The sequence below is a fragment of the Leptonychotes weddellii genome, chromosome 2, assembly GCF_054177405.1.
Source record: "Leptonychotes weddellii isolate Sample4059 chromosome 2, ASM5417740v2, whole genome shotgun sequence".
NCBI lineage: Eukaryota > Metazoa > Chordata > Mammalia > Carnivora > Phocidae > Leptonychotes > Leptonychotes weddellii.
Genome location: NC_138370.1, coordinates 49,605,360 through 49,624,110, shown reverse-complemented (window position 1 = coordinate 49,624,110; position 18,751 = coordinate 49,605,360). Strand labels below are relative to the sequence as shown.

The window sequence follows — 18,751 nt, the reverse complement described above, 5'->3', positions numbered from 1 at the left end:
AAAAAAAAAAAACTCAAGATGAATACAGATAACTGATTAAAGATGTTTGAGAAGAGATGAAAGTTGTCAGAAATAGGGAAGATAACTAATTAGGCAGGAAACCCCATTAAAGGAATCCTCACACACATCTTCAAAATGTGCCTCCCAAGGCAAGATTCAGAATCAGAATTCAGATAAAAGGCAGTTGCATCTCCTATTGAGACTGGCTACTCTCTGAGCTTAGCCTGGTGCTAATTTCACATTGTTCTGAATTTGAGTTGTCTAATGTTTCTCTTTAGCAAAAATGAAGGTATGCTAACATCTCTGAAGATGGCTATACTGAAAATAATGCTGAAAATACTGTACTAGAACACTGAAGCAATATGATCTTTCAAAAATCACCTTTTTCACCAATTATAAGCAAGCTGGAGAAGTTTTGACAAATACATACACTTGTATAACTACTACTACAATCAAAAGCATATCCATCACCCCAAAAAGTTCCCTTGTGTTACTTTGCGGTCAACATCCCCTCATTCCAACAATCACTGATCTGCTCTCTGTCATAGACTGGACTGCCTTTTCTGTAATTTCATATAAATGAAATCATACAAAACATACTCTTATGTCTGGCTTCTTTAACTCAGTATGTTTTTGATTGATCCATGTTGTTGCATGTATTAACAGGCTATTCCTTTTTATCACTGAGTAGTATTCCCATATATTTTCAAACAACAGATAAGCTTCTTACATATTATGATTACCATATGATCCAACTATGTGGAACATTTCATAATTTAAAACACAACACACATTCATAATTCATAAAAGACACATCAGAAATAAAGCAGTAAGTCCCAGATTCTGCAAATAGTAAATAACCAAAGACAGTTGGTAATTTATACTGTGAATAATGCCTTATTAGAGGTTTATAATAATGGTACTAATTTTGAAATCTTTCCCTTAATGTTTAGTTTCTGTTTAATCTTTAGTTAGGGGATGTCCTTAATTTGGTCGACATTATACAGAGGCTCCAGGCCCCTATCAACTGTACAGAAATCAAACAACCTAAAAGTTAAATATTTCAAACCCCATGGGAAATAAGTACAGAAACTAACATAGAATTTGCTTTAAGTCATGGGAAATAGTTTTATTAATACTCAATGAAAGCATTATAGAAATTTATAAAATGAAGCAAAAATCTATTAAGCACACACTATGTAATTCTGTTGAAAAACTGTCTCAATCAGTTATCAAACAACATTGATTAAACTAGACTTTAGGATTAAGTATAGCTTTAGACACCATAGGAAAAAAAAACATTTTATTGCCTAGAAGACATACGCAAAAAAAGAAGAAAAAATAATCGAATACTCAACACTAACCATGTACTTGATATAAAATGCTTGACAAGATCTGAGGGCCTAGTTTTACTTTCCAATTGGATAAGATATGGAATTAGTTACTTTTATTTTTGAAGATTTTATTTAGTTGACAGAGAGAGAGAGACAGTGAGAGAGGGAACACAAGCAGTTAGGAGTGGGAGAGGGAGAAGCAGGCTCCCAGCTGAACAGGGAGCCCGATGAGGGACTTGATCCCAGGACTCTGGGATAATGACCTGGGCCGAAGGCAGATGCTTAATGGGATCATGGCCTGGGCTGAAGGCAAATGCTTAATGAATGAGCCACCCAGGCACCCTGGAATTACTTATTTTAGAATGGGCCAAATTTGAGTCATTCCTTGTCATTCAGGAGGTAGTGAGCTCTACTTTCAAGTAAAGTAGATAGTACAGCACAAAAAAGGTAAAGTATAATTTTAAAGATAAATTTATATTACTAAAAACAGTATAATATATTAATACAGAATTAGAAAAAGTGACTTCTACTGAATTATTAATATGTAATATGAAAAATGTGAAAGCCAGGACAGAACACACATATCTTTTATATAAAACAAACTTTTATTCAAATCATAACTTTTGGGGAAAAGAAGTAAAAAAGGTAATCAAGTCAATTTGACAAATCTATTCAATACCTAAATACCAAGTTTAAGAGCTTGGGTCAAGGGAATTCAAAATTTAAAGACATGTTGACTAAAAGTTGATTGGATAACATACATTAAAATTATAATACAGAGGAATGTAAGTATATTCATTTCTTTATTGCTGTGTAACAAATTACCACAAACTTAGTAGCTTAAGGCAATACCCATTTATTATCTCACTGTTTCCCTGGCTCAGGAGTCTGGATGTGGTTAGCTGGGTCTCCTGGCCGGGATCTCACCACGCAGCAATGAAGGCATCAGCCAGAACTGCAATTCTCATCTGAGGCTCAGGATCCTCTTTCAAGTTCACTGGATCCTGGCAGAATTCATTTCCTTGTGGCCATAATGCTAAGGTCACCACTTTCTTGCTAGTTGTTGGCCAAAGGGGACTATCAACTTCTAAAGGCCACCTATACTTCCCTGCAACATGAATGTTTGCTTTTTTTCCAGGCCAGGAGAAGCATGTCTCTCAGACTTTCTTCTCCCCTTCCAGTCTGCTATGAGGAGTCTCATCAAATATCAACAGTAATCACAGGAGTGACTATCCCATCACCACTTACCATGTAACAAAACGTAATCAAGAGAGCTACAATACCACCCTATTCATAGGGTTCCACCAAGGGGAGGGAATACAAGGTATCTATACCAGGAATCAGAAATTTGGGGGACCATCTTAGAATTCAGCCTACCACAGATATGTAAAGGATGCTACAAGAGAAGAAGAGGAAATATAAGATTCAGATAAGCAGAACAAAGAAAGAAACAGGAAGTTAAACCTATGAGTCCTTGCTAGTCACACTCCAGGCATTGTTCTTGAAATTTTTTTTCCTTTTCTTTTCTTTCTTTCTTTCTTTTTTTAAATGAAGAAATTACGGCTCAGAAAACAAGTAACTTGCCCAAGGTTAAAGAGTCTAGATCTACCCAAAAGAAATATCAATTAATATATCTAGATAAATGATTAGCTAGGTAATCTGCTATCCAGATAAATCATTGGATGTGGAATTGACAGTGAAGGGAGGGGTGCCATCAAGTAAAGAAAACACTGTGCAAAGACAAAGAGATTAGGCAGGCTACACACAATAAGAAAATTACCAGTATGGTCTTTAGTTCAGCCTCACTTGAGCCCATAGTGTGTGGTAGGGAATGGATGGAGATGAGCTTAGAGAGATAGGCAGGGGCCAGACGAACAAGGATCTTAAGAAAACTTAATCTTTAAGGCTAGATGAAGCAATAGAAGGATTTTCGGCAGAGGTGTGACAAATTTTATTTGATTTTAAAAAGATGCTTCTGGAAGGAATGGCATATCATAGCCTTCACATCAAACTTCTTAAACAATTTAACAGTGTCAGATATTAGTTATCAATACAAATTAGATATCAAATACATGTAGGAAAACTAAGAATTTGTAATAGATGAAGAATTCTAGGTAAAAAGTTAATACCTCCCCCCTCCTAAAGCCAGTTATATACATTTCAAAGAGCAAGGTGAAACTGGATAAAAAACCACAATAGTGTAACCACATGGGTATCAATGCCTACCTTTACTTCACCACTTCCACCAGTATTTAGCACGTTTCTCCATCCTTGTTCCCTGGCCCTATTTATTCTCTCCAACTTTTGGGGAAAAGAAACAAACAAAACACAATTCAAGTATTTAATATAAAATACATGAAATACATTTACTAACACAATGGAAATCAGTGTATGCCTTTAGAGAAAAAAAAAGTATGTGTGTGGGGAGGGGGTAGGATGTACCGTGGAAAAATGGATTATCCTCTTACCCTTTCCTTTTCCTGTCTTTTCATCTGCTCGGCCTTCATTAAACTAATCTGTAACAATTTTAAAGACAAACTTCTTAGAACTCTTGAAACTATTATCGTCTACAACTTGGCAAGGGTAGAAAAAAAGCAAAAAAACTACCTGATCCTTTTGTTTCTTTTCTTTTTCAATAAATTCCAACCTTCTCTTTCTTGCTGCTTCCTTAAATAAAAAAGAACATTTTTATCAATAGTAATTCCTACTTTTTCTAGTTTCATAAGGAAAGTTAGTATACCAATGGTAGAGGTAGGCCCAGGGAGATTAGGAAGGAAAAAAAAAGGATTAAGTTAAAGGTTTATTTGTTTGAAAGAAATAAGGAGGAAAGGTTTGGAGGTTTTATAAGATTTTGTTTCTTTTCTTAGAATTGTTTTTGCAAAGCTTTAAAATAAGCAGACAGATGTCTTTATACCTCAAACATTTTCCTCCTTTCTTCTCCAGGATTCACTTTCTTCACTGGGATTTGATGGGCCTGGACAAAAAGTAAAACTACAAATTAGATAAGAATTTTGAGGTACGTATTTGAACAATTCAAATTTGTGGAAATTGAAAATAAGAAAAAGGTGAAGCCAAATACTGCCATGACTCTGTTTCAAAATATATTATCCCTACCATAATACAATAATAGTAAGGAACTTTTAACACCTACTTACATCAATGGATAGATCATCCAGACAGAAAATCAAGAAGGAAACAGCTTTGAAAATCACACTAGACCAGATGTACCTAACAGATACATACAGAACACTCCATCCAAAAACCTCAGAATACACATTCAAGTGCACATGCAACATCCTCCAGAATGTTAGGCCACAAAACAAGTTTCAATAAATTCAAAAAGATTAAAACCATATCATGCATCCTTTCCAACCACAATGGTATGATTTTAGAAGTCAATCACAAGAAAAACTGGAAAGAACACAAATACAAGGAGCTAAATAATAAGCTACTAAACAATGAATGGGTCAACCAAGAATTCAAAGAGAAATTAAAAAAAAATACATGTAAACAAATGAAAATGAAAACACAACAGTCCAAAATCTTTGGGATAAAGCAAAAGCTGTTCTAAAAGGGAAGTTTATAGCAATACAGTCCTACCTCAAGAAACAAGAAAAATCTCAAATACAAAACCTAACCCTATACCTAAAGGAGCTAGAAAAAGAACAAAGTCCAAAGCCAGGAAATAATAAAAACTAGAGCAGGAAAAAATAAACAAACAAACAAAAGATATATATATAAAATCCCTAAAAATAAAAGAATGACTGTAGTGTTCAATATGGTGTTAAACAAAAAGGAACCTTAGATTCAAAGAAACTGTGGAAAAGGGTTCTTCCCCAATCACTAAGTTCTGTCCTTGGATACAGACGTTAATTTTCAGTTTTCTAATATGAAAACAGAATGTCATTTAGAAAGCCCAATATTAAAGAGATAAATTTTTAAAAAGTAGTTATATATGTTCACTATATAAAATTCAAACAATAGTAAGAAGTTAGTCTACTTCACTCTACTTCTAGAGGTAACCACTGTCAATATTTTCATGAGTATCCTTCCAAGACACACTTAAATATATACACACATATATACATAACTGTATACATACATAGAATTTTAGCTTTTTATGCTTCTTACATAAATGTAATAAAAATGTGTTATTAGATGGAAAAATGTTTTTTACTATTAACAATGTTCCTTGACATTTCCACATTGTAGTAAGCAAATTAACAATGGCAATATTCCATACAATGGATATAATTAATTAATTTTAGCATTCCTCTAGGGATGGATAACTAGGTGGTTCCACTTTTTTCCTACTCTATATGCTTTAAGGCACTTCCTTGTACATACATCTTTGTGCCATATGCCAGCCTTTCAGAAGGGCAATTTTTCTAGACATGAAAGTACATGTCTAACACAACTTAAAATGTTGAGAAAAACTGCCCTCCCAAGAGTCTGCAGCAATACTCCCACCAAAGAGCTCTTTTACTCACAGTCTCACAAATACTATCAATCTATCTTTAATTTCTGTTTTTTACAAAGGCTAAGAATATCTCCCAGTATAGAGACATTAACATTTCTCCTTTTATATACCAATTGTTCATCTAATTGTGGGGTTGTTCAATTTTAGGAGCTCTTTGCATATTGCAGAAAATAAGACTATTACAGATGCTACAAATATTTTCCCCATTCTTCTAGTTGCTGTTTGTTTTATCTTTCACCGCACAGAAGTCTGTAATTTATGCATAGTTAAATCTGCCAATCTTTTCCTTTGTGATACCTGAATATATTGTTTCGCTAAGGAAGAAATTTTAACCTAGATATTATATTTTGTTTCTGCCGCTTAGTTTCATTTTTATATTTAGATCTTTAATTTATATTTAGATTTTTAAATGTTTGTAGACTTTTATTTTTAGACCGATCTAAAATAAATTTTTATTCATAATGAGCTGGGAATCTAAGTTTTTTCTAGGATTTCAAGGCAATTCAATTATCCCTAACAATTTATTGTCTGATACATCTTTTTTCCCACCGGTTTAAAATGCCTCATATATCATATAATAAATTCACACACTCATCTGGGTCAGTTTCTAGAATTCTCTATTCTATTCCACATAACCATCTCTTTTCCTTTTTTTTTTTTTTTAAACTGGGATATAAAATCACCTACAGGAAAGTAGATAAAAGATCTACTTTGAGGTTAGCAAAAATAAAGGAAATACCCATGTAGCTACAACTCAAGTCAAACCAACACCCAGAATCCCTCCAAGTGCCCTTCCACAAATTCTACCTATACCACAGAGGTAACCACCATCCTGACTTTTTTTTTTAAAGATTTTTATTTATTTATTTGACAGAGAGAGACACAGCGAGAGAGGGGACACAAGCAGAGGGAGTGGGAGAGGGAGAAGCAGGCCTCCCGCTGAGCAGGGAGCCCGATGCGGGGCTCGATCCCAGGACCCTGGGATCATGACCTGAGCCGAAGGCAGATGCTTAACGACTGAGCCACCCAGGTGCCCCCATCCTGACTTTTTCACTACCATCTTGCTTTTCTTTATTGTTTTGCAACTTACATATGCCTTCCTAAACAATATAGCTTAATATTTTTCTGATTCTGAGTTTTATATGAGTGGAATTATACAACACGTATTCTTCCGTATCTTGCTTCTGTTGATTAATACTGTTTTGGTGATTTATCTATGTTATTGTTTCTATCTACATTTTTTTTTCACTCATAGACACTATTCCATTGACCTTGGTTCCTTAATCAGTTATCTTATACCTTTCTCACTAAGTCTATTCTAAAGAATTTCAACGAGTTTGTCACTATTCCTTTCCGTTTCATTTTGTAACTGATTATACATTTTGCATGTGGAATTTGTGTCAGGCTACTTTACTGAATTCATTAATAGTTTTCTGCTGCTTCACAACAATTTTCTAGGTAAGTAAATATATCATCTGTAAATAATGTCTATGTTTTCTCTCCTCTACCAATACTTATGGTTCATATTTCTGTTTTTAATTGCATTGGATAGGACTTCTGGCCTAATATTAAAAAAAAAAAAGCAATCAAGCAATCATAGCAAATATCTTTGTCTTGTTCCTGACTTTAATGGTAATGTTTCCAATTGTTCATCCTTATATACAATCCTTGACATAAGTTTCAGGTATATATAACTATATCAAATTAAGAACTTTCCCTTCTATTTCTTGAATCAAAGAAGTTCTTCGTTTGTTGTTTTTTTTTTTAACTACTTGGAGGTATGATTGACATACAGAAAGTTATACATATTTAATGTATACAACCAAAGAAGTTTTTAAAGCAAAAATCGGTGAGGGTGCCTGGCTGCCTCAGTTGATAGAGCATGAAACTCTTGATCTTGTGGTTATAAGTAAGTTCCAGCCCCAAACTTCCTCTAGTTGGAGCTTACCAGGAAGTGGTGTTGGAAAAGATATGTGATCAGAAGTTAAAACATTCTGTATTATAAAATTAACCCTTTTTAAAAAGTTACGTGTTTCAGGTCCAATTTTAAACAAGTATGAGAGAGCTTTAGGATGAAAGAGGTGGAAGGAGATAGGGACTGCTAAAGGCCTTAAGGAAAAACTAGTATGACCTCTTTTTAGAGATAAGTAAACTATAATCCAGACAGATGAGGTTAAACTAATTATTCCTGGAGCAGGATGAAATCTGAAAAGCTCACCAGGTCTTAGCAATTAGAAAAAAAAAAGGCATTAAAAAAATAAATATATAAAACAAAAATTAGTTTAAATTTTACTGAACTTTTGGTATCTACTGAGATAATTTATATATGGTTTTCTCTTCTAATCCGCTAATGCAGTGAAATTATAGTAATCATTTTTCTACTATTGAACCATCCCCTGTATTCCTGAAATGAATCCTATTTGATAATTATTATTCTTTTGATAAGCTGCTTATTTTTTTTTTAAAATAGTTTTTAAGGATTTCTATATGTGTATTCATAAGAATAACTGACACATGGTCTTCTTCTCATTTTTATCCTTTGCTAATACTCAAATTTTGTAATGTATGATCAAATCTTTAAACAATTCAAAATATAATCTTATATACCAAAAAAGATAAAAAGTATTTACAGGAAACTTCTCTATCATGTACCAGTTTTTACATTTTTCAACTACCTTGGGAAAAAAAATGAATATAAAGAGAACACTATACAAAACTATTTACCTTTGTTGAGTTTCAATACAAAGAAAAGCAGATGTTACTTTAAAATATTACTTAAATGATCATTTACATTATTATCAAAATAATTCAGCATTTTATTAAGTCATTAAAAAGGTCTTTGGCAACAATTCCGTTTCAATAGCAGCTGTCTTTTAGCAAAAGCCAATGTTATTACTTTTATATACCACTCATTGCATCAGTTTTCTAAATTTTATAAAATGATCCAAAGAAGTAAGCACTAAAATTCTAAAAGGCAACTCAGAATAAATCAAATAAGTGACCCTCAATTAATATGAAGTTAATAAAATAAAAAAAGAACTAGAAAGACACACACAAGTTTATTTATACTAAAAGAATTCCGAAGATCTTTGAAGTTTCTTCTTCAGAAAGCAACATGATATATAATTTAAACATAATTTCCTCCTTACAAAATGTAACTTATTTTAATGAATACATTACTTAATATGAGCACAATAAAATAATGCTATTTAGAATATGTAACACTACCCCCATGTGTTGATAAACTGATAAAATGAAAATGATTCTTTTTATAATGTACTTTGCCAATTTAATTCATGATCATCAAAACCAAATCCATTTTAATTTTTTTAATTAATTTTTTAAAAAGATTTTATTTATTTATTTTTGCAAGAGAGAGAGCGAGCATGAGCGGGGAGGAGGGTCAGAAGGAGAAGCAGACTCCCCGCTGAGCAGGGAGCCCGATTCAGGACTAGATCCCAGAACCCTGGGATCATGACCTGAGCCGAAGCAGACACTTAACCGACTGAGCCACCCAGGTGCCCTTAATTTTTTTCTTAAAGTAAGCTCTATGCCCAAGGTGGGGTGTGAACTCACAACCCTGAGATAAAAGAGTCGTATGTTCACATACTGACTGAGCTAGCCAGGTCGCATACTGACTGAGCTAGCAAGGTACCCCTAAACCAAATCCATTTTATTGATACAGTATAAGTTAGCTTAAAGCTGTACAAACAAAGTGGTAAATGGTACTAAATCTCACATCATAAGTAACCCAGGAGGCTACTACCCGAGAAGACCCAAGTAGTAGGTTCCCAGAACCATCCTACCCCCTCACTACATTATTAGTTCCTAACTCCTAATTTATAACTTTGGTTAGTTATTTTAATTCAACTCTCACTTAAATTAACCAAGTATCTTACCACTTAACTGCAGAAATGGCACTAGGGTCAATGAAATGACAAAAATACTGAAATATTTAAAGAACAGTAACTCTCCAATTTTTTCTAAAAGTAACCAAGAGTAAGAAATAAATATGTATCACATCCAGACCCAGTAAAGATGCATACTCTGTGTAGCTGGTTCTCTTACTCTCCATCTATTACTAAAAGAAGTCTCTGTTCTTTATCCACTAAAAAGATTTTTCCATCACAAATAGAGACCCCAAATTTTAAAATAGTCAAGGGAGAGAGCTGGGGCCACTGTTACTGACATGTAAGAAAAAAATAGAGATAATGTTCTTCATAGTATTACAAAGTTAATATTTCAAAGTATGTGATGTATATAAAATTTAAAGCAGTGGGTAATGTTACACAGAAGCTTTGTAAAAATACACATTCCTTCCATACAAAGGAATATTGTTTGGCAATAAAGAGGAATGAAGTACTGAGACATGTTACAACATGGTACATGTTATAACCTTGAAAACACTGTGCTAAGTAAAAGGACCCAGTCACAAAAGACCATATATTGTATGATCCCATTTACATGAAATGTACAGAATAAGGAAATCTACACAGAGACAAAGGTAGGTTAGCAGTTGCCTACGGCAATGGGGGTAGGGGAAAAATGGGGAGTGAAAGCAAATGGGAAAAGGATATTTTTGGAGGTGATGAAAATGTTCTAAAAATGATTGTGGTGATGGTTACACAACTCTGTGAACTCACTAAAAGCCATTTAATTCCAAACTTCGGATGGATGTGAAATAAATCTCAATAAAGCTATTTTTAAATATATATATCCCCAAGAGTTGCAGAATCATAATTTCTGGACAGAGAGCCCTACATTCTATATTTTGAAAGGTCCCACAGCTTAACTCTTACCAGGTCTCAAAATCTTTGAACTGCAACATCAATTTAAAAATATTAACACAAGTAACACAGATCTCACTTTAAACAAACAGCTTTTAAACAGATTACCCAATAGGGAGCAGTAAGAAGAGTATGTTTAACTAAGGCACCTACATATTCTTAGGTAAGTTAAATGAAGACACCAATTATATTCATCTTTTGATGCTCCACTGCCACATAAACAAGATACTCAAATACTTGTTTTTTGGGTTTTTTTAACTCAAATATTTGTGAAATAAAAATACCAAGCTGTTTCTTTGAGATCACACAGGTATTTTCAACTGTATCTACCCAAAGAGAAAAATATGGTAACATAAAACACTGCATTAAGAAAAATGTTTTGTTTTGTGTTTTTTAAAAATCAGAACCAAAATACTAAATTCTATTCATAGAGCTCCCTCTGCTGGCATAAGAACAGAATCTGTTAAAAAAATACACGGGGCGCCTGGGCGGCTCGGGTCATGATCCCCTGGTTCTGGGATCGAGCCCCACATTGGGCTCCCTGCTCGGCAGGAGGACTGCTTCTCCCTTTCCCACTCCCTCTGCTTGTGTTCCTTCTCTCACTGTCTCTCTGTCAATTAAATAAATAAAATCTTTAAAAAAAAAACTATAGGAACTGAAGCAAAGAAAGTTTCTATGACATGCAAATAATTTTTGATATGCTGAGTAGTAAAAACTTAGTATGTTACTAGCTTAAATTTTTCCAATTAAAAAGTGACAAAACAGGGGCCCCTGGGTGGCTCAGTTGGTTAAGCCTCTGCCTTCAGCTCAGGTCATGATCCCAGGGTCCTGGAATTAAGCCCCGCATTGGGCTCCCTGCTCAGCAGGGAGACTGCTTCTCCCTCTCCCATTCCCTCTGCTTGTGCTCTCTCTCTCTAATAAATAAATAAAATCTTAAAAAACAAAAAAATGTGACAAGACAATATCATTAAGTGGTTATGGTTTTTCTTATAAACTTCTCATTTTCAAGCTTTCACCTCCTTCATGAACACACCAACTTTATACCTATTTATGGGAGCAATTTCTCCCAGAGAAGAACTGAAGGCTAACTGACCAGCTTCTGTATAACAAAAGATAGAACAAGAGAGACAAAGACATGGTAAAAAAGGGAACCCCCAGCTCCAATGTTGAGAACTGCAGTGGGAAGGGATAGTACTGAGGGACTGGGAGCAAAGAGGTCTGCCCTGGGACACAGAAAAGAAGCCAGTTTAAAAGAACAACTAGTATATAAAAGATCCGGCCCTAGAACTCCGTCAAACAACAGAGAAGCAAATATAACTCCATCTAGGTACAAGTGGCGGGAGATTGCCATGGTTTACACTCCCCCTCCATCACGAAAGCACAGACCAGATTAACTACCTTAGGAAAACTACCTTTTCAACTACCTTAGGAAAAAAAATGAATATAAAGAGAACACTGTACAAAACTATTTACCTTTGTTGAGTTTCAATACAAAGAAAAGCAGATGTTACTTTAAAATATTACTTCAATGATCATTTACATTATTATCAAAATAATTCAGCATTTTATTAAGTCATTAAAAAGGTCTTTGGCAACAATTCCGTTTCAAACACCAAAGGTGGCCTACCTCATCATGCTCTGGGTCCCTACCCCACAGCAGCCCCAGAGGTTCTGGAGCTTTAAAAGAGCAACCAGCATATAAAAGGGCCAGCTCTAAACTCTACCAAGGGGCAGAGAGAGCTGCTAACACTCTTCTGGGCCAAGTCAGAGGGGCTACTGAGCAACACAGTTTACACCCCCCCTCCACCTTCGTAATGGGAGCAGGGTCCTGGTACCCTAACTAGCCTGCTGCTTCAGTGGGCCCTGGGCTCTAACCCATACCAGATCCAGCCATCAAGGCAGCCAGAGGGCAGTGCACACGACACCCCTGGTCAGAACTTACTACAGCTCCAGCTTTTGTGCCAAAGTGACATGGGTGTGCAAAAGCACCCCAGAACACACAGGCCCAGACCACTATGGCTTCAGACAGCTTACTAGGGTACCTCTGGTGCATGGTGCTATAGGACCTCCCAGCTGATGCCTGCTTCAGCTCCAGCTGCATGCCAGGGTGCTCCCTGCACAAAGGCCCCAAAACACCCCACCTGTACTGGCCTCAGCTCTGGTCACCTTGTCAGGGCACCCTCTATGCAGAGTCCTAAAACACCCCAATCTATACCTAGTTCAGTTTCACCAATCCAATGTGCCCTCTGCATGTAGAACCATGGGACCTTCTGTGTTACACTCAGTGTGTTGTCTGCTTCAGCTGTCCTGACAGGGTATCCTCTGCATGTAGGGTCCCCAGACACTCCCTCCCAGGCCTGCACCCAGGTTAGTTTTAGCTGTCCTGCCAGGGTGCCCACTGCACTGAGAATCCTAGGATCCATTGCTTGGACCTGTTTCAGCTTCAGCTGTCCTGCTCGGGCACCCCCTGCACAGATAGCAACAGGACCACTCTGGCCCACATGATCCCAACAAGGCAGCACCAGCACAGAATGCCCTGTGACCTCCATGCCACATCAGCCACAGCTCCAGCCAGCCACCACAAGTCATCAAACACACACAATCTACATAAGGGACAAACATATTCAAGACCATTCCTTCAAGTTAAGGAAAAATCGCTGTTACACATATTCCATAGAAACAAACATGGAAAGGCAAGCAAAATAGGGAGACAGAAGAATATGTTCCAAAAGGCCACTCCTTCAAGACTGGGAGAGGTACTCTGACCCAAAACATAGAAACAAATAGAGAAAGCAAAATGAGGAAACAGAGAAATATGTTCCAAACAAAAGAACAAGACAAAAATCTCAGTAAAAGACCTAAATAATATGGAGGTAAGTAATCTACCTGATAAAGAATTCAAAGTAATGGTCATAAAGATGATCACTAAACTCAGGAGAAGAATGGGTGAACACAGTGAGAACTTTGACAAACAGAAAGGAAACATAAGAAAATACCAAACAAAAGTCAGAGCCAAAGAATATAAAAACTGAATGAGGGGTTCAACAGCAGACAGGATGAAGTACAAGTACAAATCAGTGAACTGGAAGATAAAACTCACCCAGAGCATCAAAAAGAAAAAAAGTGGGGTGCCTGGGTGGCTAAGTCGGTTAAACAGCTACCTTCGGCTCAGGTCATGATCCCAGGGTCCCGGGATCAAGCCCCGCATTGGGCTCCCTGCAAAGTGGGGAGCCTGCTTCTCCCTCTCCCTCTGCCTGCCTCTCTGCCTACTTGTTCTCTCTTTCTACCTGTCAAATAAATAAAAATCTTTAAAAAAAAAAAAATTAAAAATATAAAAATAACTTAAGGGACCTCTGGGACAGCAACAAGTGGAATAACATTTGCATTATATGAGTACCAGAAGGAAGAGAAAGAGAAAGGGGCAGAAAATTTAATTGAAGAAATAATGGCTGAAAACTTCCCAAACCTAGGGAAGAAAATGAAATCCACGTCCAGGGAGCCCAGAGAATTCCAAATAAAATGAACCAAAAGAAAGCTACACCAACACACATTATAATTAAAATGTCAAAAATAAAGAAATGATCTTAAAAACACCAAGAAAAAAGGAAATTGTTACATACAAGAGAAATCCCAGAAGGCTATCATTCGATTTCTCAGCAGGAAGTTTGTAAGCCAGAATGCAGTGGCATAACATATTCAAAGTGCTAAAAGGCAAAAAGCTAACAACCTAGAAGACTCTACCTGGTAAGATTATCATTCAGATTTGAAGAAAAGATAAAGAGCTTTCTGGACAAACAAGATAAAGGAGGCTATCACCACTAGACCAGCCTTACAAGAAATGTTAAAGGGACTTTTTTAAGTTGAAATGGCAATAATTAAAAACAAGAAAACATACAAAAGTAAAAATCTCACTGGAAATGGTAAAAACTGGATTAATCACTTATAAAGATACAAATTTAAAAGAAAAAAGTAAAATTAACTAAAACTACAATGATTAGTTAAGGGATACATAAAACAAAAAGATATAAAGAGTGACATCAAAAATATAAAATGTGGAGGGGGGAAATGTAGTGTTTTAGAATCTGTTCAAATTTAAGTTGCTATCAACTTAAGCTCTCATACACATAGAATGATATATATGTGAACCTAACAATGTCACAATGCAAAAGTTTATAGTAAATGCACAAAAGAAAATGAGAAAAAATCTAGAGATGACATTAAAGAAAGTCATCAAACCACGAGGAAGAGAAAAAGAGAAGAATAAAGAACAGAAAGGAACTATACAACAGCCAGAAAACAACTGACAAAATGAATAACTACGTATGTATAAAAAATTAAATGTAAATAGACTACATTCTCCAGTCAAAAGACACAGAGTGACTGAACGGATTTTTTAAAAAGACACACTGAGGAGGCGGCAAAGACGGCAGAGGAGTAGGGGACCCTATTCCAACCGGTCCCCTGAATTGAGCTGGATATATACCAAACCACTTTGAACACCCACAAAATCAGCCTGAGATGTAAGAAGATCTATCTGGATCTTTACAAACAGAATATCGCAGGTGGTTGATTTTGAGGTATGAAGCTGGGAGCTGTGATTCTGTGGGCAGATACTGGAAGTAAACGGAAGGGGGAGGGAGCCTTCAGGATCCTGCACAGCCAGAGATAAAAGCCTCCCGCGCTGAGGACTGGGTAGAGACTCAAAGACCTGTAGTGGTGGGGAAAGGACTTTCAGGCAGCCCCCCCACTCCCCGGACTGAAACCTGGAGCTGCAGGGGACGCACAAGCAAACTGGTGGTGGCTGGCAGTTTTAGAAGCACAAAGGGCAGAGACGCACCCCAACCCGGAAGCCACGACTGGGAGTGCTGCTGAGGGGCGTACAACCCAAGATGCTGAGGTTTTAGCAGCACAGACAGAAATGGAGATAGTGTGGCCTGGAGAGCTCACTGAAGAACAGAATGCAATCTCTCTGCTCTGAGGCAGAGGTTTAGAAAGGGTCACTTCTGCTCTGACTCTCAGAAGAGACACGGAAAGCCTCCAGGGAAAGCCGCCAGAGAACAAAAGCCCCACAATACCAGTTTTCACTGAGCCCATCCTCCCCCACAGGGGGCAGGGCAACTCTGACCAAACAGGGTTGCCTGAAAAACAGCATGGCAGGCCCCTCCCCTAGAAGACAGGCCGGAAGAACAAGAGGCCGACAACCCTAAGGTCCCTAAAAAACAGGTGCATCTTGCTTGGGTTGTGGTCAATAATTTGGACTCTGTACATTCTGTCAACCACCCCTCAAGAGAATGACTAAGAGGAGGAATGCTTTAAACAGGAAAGACTCAGAGACTGTGACTTCTGCCACAGAACAAATGGATATGGATATAAGCAAGATGTCGGAAATTGACTTCAGGGTAACAGTTATGAAGACAATAGCTAGGATGGAGAAAACGATTAATGGCAACATAGAGTCTCTAAGGGCAGAAATGAGAGCTGATCCAGCAGAACTTAAAAATGCCATCAATGAGATCCAATCTAATCTAGATACTCTAACAGCTAGGGTAAACGAGGCAGAAGAACGAATTAGTGATCTAGAAGACAAACTGATAGAAAAGAAGGAACAAGAGGAGGCCTGGAACAAACAGCTTAAAATCCATGAAAACAGAATTAGAGAAATAAGTGACACCATGAAACGTTCCAATGGCAGAATTACTGGGATCCCTGAGGGGATGGAGAGAGAGAGAGGACTAGAAGATATATTTGAGCAAATCGTAGCTGAGAACTTCCCTAATCTGGGGAATGAAACAACCACTTGTGTCCTAGAGGCAGAGAGAACCCCTCTTAAGATGAAGGAGAACAGACCAACGCCCAGCATGTAATAGTAAAACTTGCAAATCTTAAAAACAAGGAAACCATCTTAAGAGCAGTTAGGGGGAAGAGATTCCTTACCTACAGAGGGAGGAACATCAGAAGAACATCAGACCTATCCACAGAGACCTGGCAAGCCAGAAAGGGCTGGTAAGACATATTCAGGATACTTATACAAGAAGAACATGCAGCCAAGAATACTTATCCGGCAAGGCAGTCATTTACAATGGATGGAGAGATACAGAGCTTCCAGGACCAGCAGAAACTGAAAGAATATGTGACCACTAAGCCATGCAAGAAATATTACGGGGGGTTCTATAAAAGGAGAAAGACCCCAAGAGTGATATAGAACTGAAATTTACAGAGACAATCTATAGAAATAAGGACGTCACAGGCAACATGATGACAATAAAATCATATCTTTCAATAATCATTCTCAACGTGAATGGCCTAAATGCTCCCATAAAACAACACAGGGTTGCAGATTGGGTAAAAAGACAGGACCCATCCATATGCTGTCTACAAGAGACTCATTCTGAACCTAAAGATAAATTCAGACTGAAAGTGAAGAATAGAAAACCATCTTTAATGCCAAAGGACCTCAAAAGAAAGCTGGGGTAGCAATTCTTATATCAGACAAAGTAGATTTTAAGCTAAAGACTGTAGTTAGAGACACAGAAGAACACTATATCATTCTTAAAGGGTCCATCCAACAAGAAGATCTAACAATTGTAAATATCTATGCCCCCAACATGGTAGCAGCGAACTACATAAGCCAACTGCAACCAAAATAAAGAGACATATTGATAATATGTTAATTGTAGGACACCTCAACACTCCACTCTCAGCAATAGATAGATCATCTAAGCAGAAAATCAACAAAGAAACAAGAGCTTTGAGGGCGTCTGTTGGTTAGGTGACTGCCTTTGGTTCAGATCATGATTCTGGAGTCCCAGGATTGAGTCCTGCATCGGGCTCCCTGCTCAGCAGGGAGTCTACTTCTCCCACTGACCCTCCCCCCTCTCATGTGCTCATTCTCATTCTCTCTCTCTCAAATAAATAAAATCGTAAAAAAAAAAAAGAAAAAGAAAAAAGAGCTTTGAATCACACACTGGACCAGATGGACCTCACAGATATATACAGAACATTCCACACTAAAACAAAAGAATACTCATTCTTCTTGTACGCAGATGGAACTTTCTCCAGAACAGACCACATACTGGGTCACATCAGGTCTCAACTGATACCGAAAGACTGAGATTATTCCCTGCATATTCTCAGATCATAATGCTTTAAAACTGGAACTCAATCACAAGAAAAAATTTGGAAGAAATTCAAACACCTGGAAGCTAAAGACCACTCTGCTCAAGAATGTTTGGGTCAACCAGGAAATCAAAGAACAACTTAACAATTCATGGAAACCAATGAGAACGAAAACACATTGGTCCAAAACCTATGGGATACTGCAAAGGCAGTCCTAAGGGGGAAATACATAGTCATCCAAGCCTCACTCAAAAAAATAGAAAAATCCCGAATTCACCAACTAACTTTACACCTGAAGAACTAGAGAAAAAAACAATAAATGATGCCTAAGCCACACATTAGAAGAGAGATAATTAAGATTAGAGCAGAGATCAATGAATTAGAAACCAGAAATACAGCAGAGCAGAGCAACGAAACTAGAAGCCGGTTCTTTGAAAGAATTAATAAGATCAATAAACCACTGGCCAGACTTATCCAAAAGAAAAGAGAAAGGACCCAAATTAATAAAATTATGAATGAGAGAGGAGAGATCACAACTAACACCAAGGAAATAGAAACAATTATTAGAAATTATCAACAACTATATACCAATACGATGAGCAACCTGGATGAAATGGATGCCTTCCTGGAAACCTATAAACTCCCAAGACTGAAACAGGAAGAAACTGACAATCTGAATAGACCAATAACCAGTTATGAGATTGAAGCAGTGATCAAAAACCTCCCAAAAAACAGAGTCCAGGGCCTGATGGATTCCCTGGGGAATTTTACCAAACATTCAAAGAAGAAATAATACCTATTCTCCTGAAGCTGTTTCAAAAAATAGAAACAGAAGGGAAGCTTCCAGACTTATTCTATGAGGTGAGCATTATCTTGATCCCCAAACCAGGCAAAGACCCCATCAAAAAGGAGAAATTCAGACCAATATCCATGATGAATATGGATGCCAAAATTCTCAACAAAATCCTAGCTAATAGGATCCAACAATACATTAAAAGCATCATCCACCACGACCAACTGGGATTTATCCCTGG

The 18,751-nt window shown here is 36.9% G+C and overlaps 1 protein-coding gene across 1 annotated transcript in view; it reads right to left on the bottom strand.

Annotated features, from left to right (window-relative positions):
* Positions 1-18,751, bottom strand: part of NEK1 (NIMA related kinase 1) — a 226,475-nt gene that overhangs the window by 152,610 nt on the left and 55,114 nt on the right. Inside the window, exons 13-17 of the mRNA XM_081812908.1 lie at positions 4,249-4,308; positions 3,942-4,001; positions 3,803-3,850; positions 3,561-3,635; positions 2,262-2,338 (exon numbers count right to left, since the gene is read on the bottom strand). Of these exons, the coding sequence (XP_081669034.1) occupies positions 2,262-2,338; positions 3,561-3,635; positions 3,803-3,850; positions 3,942-4,001; positions 4,249-4,308 (320 nt within the window). The remainder of the gene's footprint in view (positions 1-2,261; positions 2,339-3,560; positions 3,636-3,802; positions 3,851-3,941; positions 4,002-4,248; positions 4,309-18,751) is intronic.